Below are 8,252 nucleotides of genomic sequence, written 5' to 3'. Positions count from 1 at the left end.
GCAACAGTTTTTGCTTTCTCTGTTGGAACGGTTATCTTCTTCGATTGGAACGGTTTTAAACTGTTACTATATTGTTTATACAACGGTTTTAAACCATTACCATATTATTTAAAGCTACACTTATGTAAGCTATCGCTACGGTTATGTTGGATATAACCACAGTTTGTTTAGGCTATCGTAACAGTTATATTTATATTTGGAACGGTTTGTAGATCATTTTAGAATAGTTAATGTGACCTATTGCAACGGTTTATATTGTCTACTGGAATGCCATTTGTGTCCTATTGTAACGGTTCTGGTAGACAATTGTATCAGTACAGTTAAAACTAAAATATAGCACCTGTTATAAATAAATATTTATACATATAATAAATTATAATAACACTCAAATTTAAATACATCATAAAATAAAACTATTATTAATACAAAATTATCCATCAAACAAATAATATCCATAAAGCAAATGTTCTACCCCACAAGTGCACAAGTTTAGTACATTTCAAGAGAGTAAATAAGTTCAAAAATGTTGGTAACAAAAGATTCCTAGAACATTCATCTATAACAATTCAGAATTCATTTCAAGTAAGGTCTAGTTCTTCATCGTCTTCATCATCTATTTCTTGATCTACTCCACCTACAAAAGAGGATAAACAAAGTTATTACCCTTCAAGAGCTTATAATTAATTGTATGTGCAGGGAAATATTTAATACTTTAAGCAAAATAATTTTGATGAATCTCATCCATTTCTTGAGTTCTCAATGTGATTTTCTTTTAGGAATTTGAGTTCAATTCTCCATATGACAAGAACTTGTTTAAAAACAATAAAGTGTACCATGAGACTAGCTAGAGCTACAATTCTTGTACAAGCAAAGTATCGAAAAGTTCATAGTGTATCCACAGAAACTATAACAACTCACTCTTTTTGATTTAAGATCATATGCACAGCAGTTGGTGTTGCAATCATTCTGGACAATTCGTCCAGAACTAAAAAGATGAAGTGCAGCTGAAAACCAAAACATGTAGAAGATTGCTAGGATAGCATATGGAATGATGGGGAAAATTATTAGTGCTTGTACTTCTCCAATAACCTTAGCAGCTTCTCTATTCAATATTTGACTAGTAGAATAACAACTTTCACAATCTCATGATTTCATGTCAATCAGTGAGTATTAAGGGGATTAGAAAATCAAAAGTCAAACTACCTAGCATAAAGGAATGGCAAATTCAGCAAATCATACATAAACCTATAAACCTGTGCATAGAAATAATAATTAATGTTTGTTTAAAGTTAACTTTTTAATCGGGAATTGAAAAATCAAGAATCAAACGACCCAGTAAAGAAAAGCGGTAATATTAGCAAATTATCAAGAAACTGTGCGCAGACATGCTAAATTCTCATAGTATTATTTATATACTGCTACTAAATAGAAAAAAAGATATTACCATATCCACTCTGCCTTGAAACAAAGCAAAATCCCAAGCAACGAAGGAGGAGAAGAAGAAATAGAAGAAGATGTATAATATTTGGTACGTACTGACCTTGATTATTACTACCAGTAGATGGTCGATTGTTTAGTTGAATAACAACTTGTTGTGCAGAGGAAGCATCTACAGGTGAACGTGCACCGAACCTTAACATGTCAGGATCAAGTCGTAAATCTGGGTTCAGACGCTGAAGTCGTGCAATGACGTTCATTGTAATATTTTGTTCTATAGCATCCTTTTGTTCATTAAACTTTTCATACATTCTTTGTTGCATCCTCTCTTCCATTTTCTCTATTTTCTGCTGCATCCTCTCATCAGCATCTAAAGAAGATTCAAGATTTCCCTTTTGCCCTTTTAACAAAGTCTTGGTAACCCCTCGTCCATACAATCTCACGCGACCTGAGGTCCCATGGCTGAAGCAAAAGCGTCAACTGAATGACTACCATCTTCACTTTCCTGAGTTGATTGTATTCACTCCATTTTAGCCTACAAACCAAATACAAGAGAAAGAGTTTTAAGTAACTAAAATTGAATCAATAATTAATAATAAATAAATAATCACAACAAACTTCAAATTAGAAATTTCATACAATTTTACTAATCGTATTGTCATATGAGCTTTTGTATACTCGGTCAAGTTTTCTTTTTCTTGTAGCCACAAAGATGTCCTTACTTGATAGAGTATCTGAAGTATCAGAGATTTTCTTCTTTTTTTCCTAGTTACATAAAAATAGGTATAAGAATCTTTTCATATAAAGTTAGCAAGTTCATAATTTAAAAAAAAATAAGAAAGATAAAACATCAAACCACGCGAATTAGAGCAAAAGGTGTTCTGACAGCAGTATGCAGACACTTCAACTTATTTTGATTCTCTGTATTGGTTTCGGACATTTTCTGCAAATAAACGAGTCAATCAATAGGTGATTGATTTACTGCAATTAGGAATGCTTCTAATGGTTTTGGTTTTCAAGTGAACGAAATAGCAAATAGCTCAACTCGAACACCAAATAAGACAGTGATTTATCCCGCTACTCTTAATCCTGATGGTATTTTTAGGCTTTATACACACTGTTTTGAAGGCAGAGATGAATCGAGCTTGGAAATCAATTTATCATCGCTACAAAATCAATGCCAAACTAGTGGATTCTGTGGTATAAACAATTATTGTACTGCAAGAAATGGCAGCAACATAGGTGCTTGTTCTTGCTTACCGGGATTTTTAATGTCAACCAAGAAATGAAGACAGTTATTGAATCATGCTGATTAAAACAGTTATTGAATCATGTTGTCGTTGACCATTGCTACCTAGTTAAGGGCTTGAAAAGAGAGGGATGGACCGCAGCCCAAGCCTGATTCTGTAGACTACATCAGTTGGCTAACCCAAACCATTTCCCAGATTAGCCATACTTACTGAGTGGCAAAAAAATGAGTTCAACAGATTCAATATACAATTCACAAACACCAGGCTGACTAATATACAAGTCACAAAAACTAGGCTGTTTTCACCTATCTATCTATACCGTTCCCTATATATCTTATCTCAACTTATAAGGCAAAGTTACTTGGTACTTGTTCTGATGGGAAGTAACAAATTTATATGATAAATTAGTCTAAGGTACATAGACTTAATACACACGCTTCAACTATCAACCAATTGAAAAGGAAATATGCAAGAAACTCGCAAACTTACACTATAAATAACCTGGAAGTACTAGCTAATGTGCACACTAGAATTATTCTGTACAGAATGTACAATCATTAAAACTAGTTGGGAGAAAGAAAGGCATTTAGGGTTCTAGCAATTATCTGTTATTGAATTATACGTATTCGTGAATGTATCTATCAACATCTAAACCATTTTAATTGTAAGTTTGAAAGTGGATTAGTGGAATAACTACACTGAAAGGATTTGTGAGTAGATTCGGCCCTTATCTTCTCCATTTTAATCAGCATGATTCAACCTACAATATCACCATGATTCAACACTTGAAACTTTGAGGATATCCTTTTTCTCAGGTTTCAGTTGTTGAGCAGGATTGCAGAAAATCTTGCTTGGACGATTGTACTTGTTGAACTATTTTTTATTCTATCTATCCTGTTTATAGATCATCCTAGTACTTGTAACCAACTAGTTTGGCACATATGGGCAGTAAAAAATGGATGGCTTATAATATTAAGAAATATGCTTTTACATCATCTAGACCTTATACTTAGTTGTGACAGGATCTTCACATTTCAACTGTTCTCTTTTCTTGGGGATATGTTTCGATAAAATTGGCCACATCATATTCGACCAAACTGACTAGTAGTAGTAATAATTTACTATAGAAACATTTCAAACATAACATGGCAAGACGGAAGATTGGGGAAAAGCAAATTGTCAGAATTGCTACAATGAAACAGAACCAATTTCTGGAGTTCCTGGAGTTTGGATGAAACAAAACTATAGATTGTATACATTGGTGCTTTCATGGAGTTCCTGAACGAGATTAATTACACATAATGTGATTCTGGGCAGAGAAGTAAGCTCAGCAGACAATACACATACAAAGGTAACTACACTACAAATGAAACCAATAATAGACTATAGAGAACAAGCACACAAAAAATGTGCAAACAGAACACCCAAACACTTCAGCAGTGGCAAACAGATTTACCAAAGCCTAGGAGAGTAACATCGTCCCAAACCATCTTTGTTCTCTTGGGACAATACAGTATGCCCACTCCTAGTTACAATAATAGTAAAACTGTAAAATTAGTTTATTCTTGAAATGACTAAGACCTTCACGTTCGGTATTATTTTACATCTGATTCTTTTGACTCAGGCACCAAAAAACAATTATGTTAAAACAAGACAAGACATTCTGGATGTAATTACCTTGTGAGGATCGGAGCTCCAATATTTAAGAAGATCCTTAAAGTGAGATTTCGGAATATCTACTAGCCTATTCTCTATTCGAAGCTCATCATTCTCATAGGCTGTGAAGTGAGTTGTCTTCAATTGACTCTTATACTTTCTCCAAGTATATATTGGAATATTTATATATATTTGCCTTATTCCTCAAATTGTTCAACTGCTTCATGAGAGGTAGAATCATCAGATCGTTCATGTACTCCCTGTGATGCAGGAGTGATGGAATCCATATTCCCTTGTTGTACTTGTTCATGTACTCCTTGTGTTGCTGAAGAGGTGCAATTCTGTGGCACTTGCTGCACTTGTTCTTGCAATTGAGATCTACCTTTGGATTGTTGTTCTTCATTTGTATTTGACCTTAGAGCTTTCAAGGCTGTTTTTGTTGTCAACGACGAAACCTTTTGGTTCGCAAAGATGAAGGTAATAATCCACCTTCTGATTGTCGTTCTTCATTTGCATTTGACCTTGTAGGTTGGAAGGTTCTTTTTGTTGTCAACGACGAAACCCTTTGATTTCGCAAAGATGCAAGTGATCCAGTTGTAATGCGGTTGGATATTTTCTTATTTTTGCTTGAGAACCCTTCTTGATTCATAACTATTCAAATATTTTTCAGATTCTGAAAAGCAAACACAATATACGTTTGCAAAAGCAGCAAACATAGTATATCATGTCTTATTATGGGTAATTAACTTATATCCATTTTTGATCAGCAGTGTAAATATTTAGGATCTTGGATCAAATAAGATCAAAGAAAATTGTCATTGGACACAGAAGCAGTGGTAGCTTTTATCACATCTTCAAAATAACTTTTCTATTAGATTCAGCTGCACTTAGAAAACTAAGAAACTTGAACAAGAATTTTTCAATTGCAATGAATTATTCAATTGATATATTTGAATGGAACCATAGAAGTAAAAACTTTCATCACTTCAGTTTCTTTAGAAGCAGAAAATGGAAAAAGCAAAAGTTTGATTTGACTTCAAGACTTGAATGCAAACAGATCACTTAACTCCTCAACCAAATAGTGAAAGCAAAAGTTTGTAAATTTATCATAGAGTCTTAGTTTAATAAATCCAAAGAAATGCCTGCACTTGGGAAATAGAACAACTAACAGAAGTTACAAATTCATGGTTTATCCTTTGCACTATCTTTTGAAAAAGCTAATAGATCCAGAATTCACAGTTTAGCAAAATATTACAATCAGTGCCAGTATGAGAGGTTAATTGAGGAGTGAAAGCAAAAAATATTTAAGTTAACAATACAATCAATTTTTATGTGGTTCTCATATATTTCATGTAGAACATTGAAGAAAAGTTCTTTGATAGCAAAATAAAGTTGAAAAGGTGAGAAAGAACATAACTGAAAAGCAAAGGCAAGGTACAAGTGCATTAAATTCAGATCTTCAATATAATAAGACAATAAGAAACTGTTGTAAATCACTTTATCAATATCAATATGTCATCAAAGCTATTATATTTATGTAACAAATGATCCTGCCCAACTTCAAATGCAAAAATAGGATTTTTACATATATCACCTAAGAAATTAGTGCTACCAAATACTCAACCTTTCAACAAGGCAGTTGATAACATTAGAAGCTAATGGACAACCATTGACCAAGACTATAATTCTCCGTTATCTTCGAATCAAATTAACAAGTAGCATAAGTGTATCTGCTATAAGGAAAGCAAGAAAATTAGTTACTATAGATGAAGGATGGTTAACTTGAATAAAGAGACTCATCCTTTTATAACTAAGAATTATAAACTAAATACATCCAGTTGTGAATTGAAAATCAGGAATTCATTAGCAAAAGGTTAACATCACAAGTGCATGTTTGTGAGTCAACATCAACTTTGTCTATGCATGTTAACTCCATCTCTCAGATTTACAAACACAAGCAGATATACAAACAGTACATGGACAAGGAAAGCAAATTCCCATGTGAGTTACCTTGAAGAAGACAAAGTAAGGAACAAAAAAATAGAGTACAACACAGATATCTCGGGTTGTTCTTCAGCTTCAACCTGAAATACAGAGACATGCACAATAAATCAACACTGAATGAACTCAGCCATTCCGTGTGAGAGTGACGACCAAATATCATATTAGCTATCTGATACTGAGACTAGCTCGATGACTAAAGACTAGGTTTTCATACTTAGATCAACAAACATATTTTGCAACTGTAAATATACACAAGAGTTCTCAGATCTCAATGCACAAGTCGTATTGAATAACTTATGTCAAGTCATTTTTCAACTGTAATCTCGGGACAAACTTCAAATTTGATTCAAATTTGCAACTGCTGATTAAACTTCGCTTGATTCATAATAGTGAGGGTGTAGATGTGGTGCTTCTTTTTAAGTATTTATTTATTTCTCCAATATTTATACTAGTTCCCAAAAATTAGGCCATAAACTATATAGAATATTTGTTTAATTATGTTCACTGAAAAACGAAGGAACAAGCTCGACCTGACAATTTTTCACTGTAACTTAGATCACCTACACGCGACCGAATTTCCCCTAGCTAAAGGCCTTTTTTCTTGTAGTGTATAATTATAATAAGAAACAGAACCTTTTATGCAGCAAAACCAAGGGGGAATAATGTCCATTGAAATATATATCTCAAATAAGAAAAGAATTTACAGATAAACCTAGAACCAACATCAGAAAATCAAAAGCTTGAAACAAAGAAAGAAAACCCCAAAGAGAAAGTAACCAAAAACAAAAAAAATATCTTCTAACAGAGGAAAAAGTATAAGAATTTACCTGCAAACTGCACCAGATGAAGCAACATATCTAAGGTTACCACCTGAAAATCCAAATGAAGCGTTAGACAAAATATTTGTTGATAAATCTGTTACATTTCTATGAAAAACCCAGATAAAAGAACAATCAAAACAAGAAAAGCATACAAAAAGAATCACCTCTTAACAATAAATTAATTTGGTGATTTGGGGAAGGAGTGCGGGAGAAGTGCTGAAGCAGCAACTGTCCTTGTAGAAGTGCCGGCGAAGTGCCGGAAAGACCGACAGAACTGTCCTTGGGGTTTTGGGCTTTGGAAACTCTAGGGTTTGATGATTATGGTGGTCTAATGAAGAGGTATTTGATGAAACTCGACCATTAAACTCGGCAAAGATGAAAAACAAAAAGATCAGAGATGCGATTCTGGGTGAATCGACGAGGGAGCTCCGATGTATCAATGAGGGAGTACATTTGGATACAATACTGGGGATACGTTTGGGACTTTGGGAGGTAGGCTGGTAATGTTAAAAATTTTAAAAAATAAGAAAATGATATGTCACTAATTAGCTTGGCGAGCCAGTAAAATTTTCAGCTGAAAAAATGAGGGAATTGAGTACCCGTTCCCATAGAATTGTTTTCCCAAAATCGTTGTCATATACATTTCTATTGGGACGGTTAACAAATCCGTTGTGACACAAAACTCTATGGCAACGGTTTTGTTACATTTGCAATGGTTTGAGGTCTAAAGTGTGCTGATACCTGCCAAATTCTATTGTAACGATTTGAACCATTATTATATCACCTCTATAGCAACGGTTTGTGAACTGTTACCAAAAAACTGTTCCCATAAGCCCATTTTCTGGTAGTGCATGTAAAGCATTAACACACTCCACCCGACCTTCACCCTCATTTACATCAAGATTCAACAATACCGCCTCTAGAGGGTCCTCTGCATTGATCATTGCACTAGTATCATCAACTATCACTGTCGTGACAAGATCCACAAAAGAGAACACTTCAGTATTGTTGGGCTGCTTCATTAACTTGCACACATGAAAGACCACTTTTTCATCACCCACCCGGAAGGTGAGTTCCCCTACTT

General features: G+C 34.0%; 1 protein-coding gene across 5 annotated transcripts; it reads right to left on the bottom strand.

Annotated features, from left to right (window-relative positions):
• Nucleotides 1–390: 390 nt before the first annotated feature.
• LOC107779495 (uncharacterized) lies at nt 391–7,882 on the bottom strand. Of its 5 annotated transcripts, XM_075253698.1 has the most exons (8): nt 7,333–7,856; nt 7,175–7,217; nt 6,354–6,427; nt 4,365–5,016; nt 2,294–2,380; nt 2,077–2,202; nt 1,541–1,972; nt 391–634 (listed from the first exon to the last, which is right to left on the bottom strand). In XM_075253698.1, the coding sequence occupies exons 7-8, from the start codon at nt 1,791–1,793 to the stop codon at nt 579–581; spliced, it is 309 nt and encodes a 102-aa protein (XP_075109799.1). In that variant the 5' UTR covers nt 1,794–1,972; nt 2,077–2,202; nt 2,294–2,380; nt 4,365–5,016; nt 6,354–6,427; nt 7,175–7,217; nt 7,333–7,856; the 3' UTR covers nt 391–578. The 5 variants fall into 5 exon arrangements, with proteins under 5 accessions (XP_075109799.1, XP_075109796.1, XP_075109794.1 ...); XM_075253695.1 differs by having other exon boundaries at nt 2,160–2,202; nt 4,365–6,427; nt 7,333–7,858; XM_075253693.1 differs by lacking the exon at nt 2,294–2,380 and having other exon boundaries at nt 4,365–6,427; nt 7,333–7,857.
• Between the last annotated feature and the right edge of the window lie 370 nt (nt 7,883–8,252).

The sequence above is a fragment of the Nicotiana tabacum genome, chromosome 5, assembly GCF_000715075.1.
Source record: "Nicotiana tabacum cultivar K326 chromosome 5, ASM71507v2, whole genome shotgun sequence".
In the NCBI taxonomy this organism is placed as follows: Eukaryota; Viridiplantae; Streptophyta; class Magnoliopsida; order Solanales; family Solanaceae; genus Nicotiana; species Nicotiana tabacum.
This window is presented reverse-complemented; position numbering and strand designations above follow the sequence as displayed.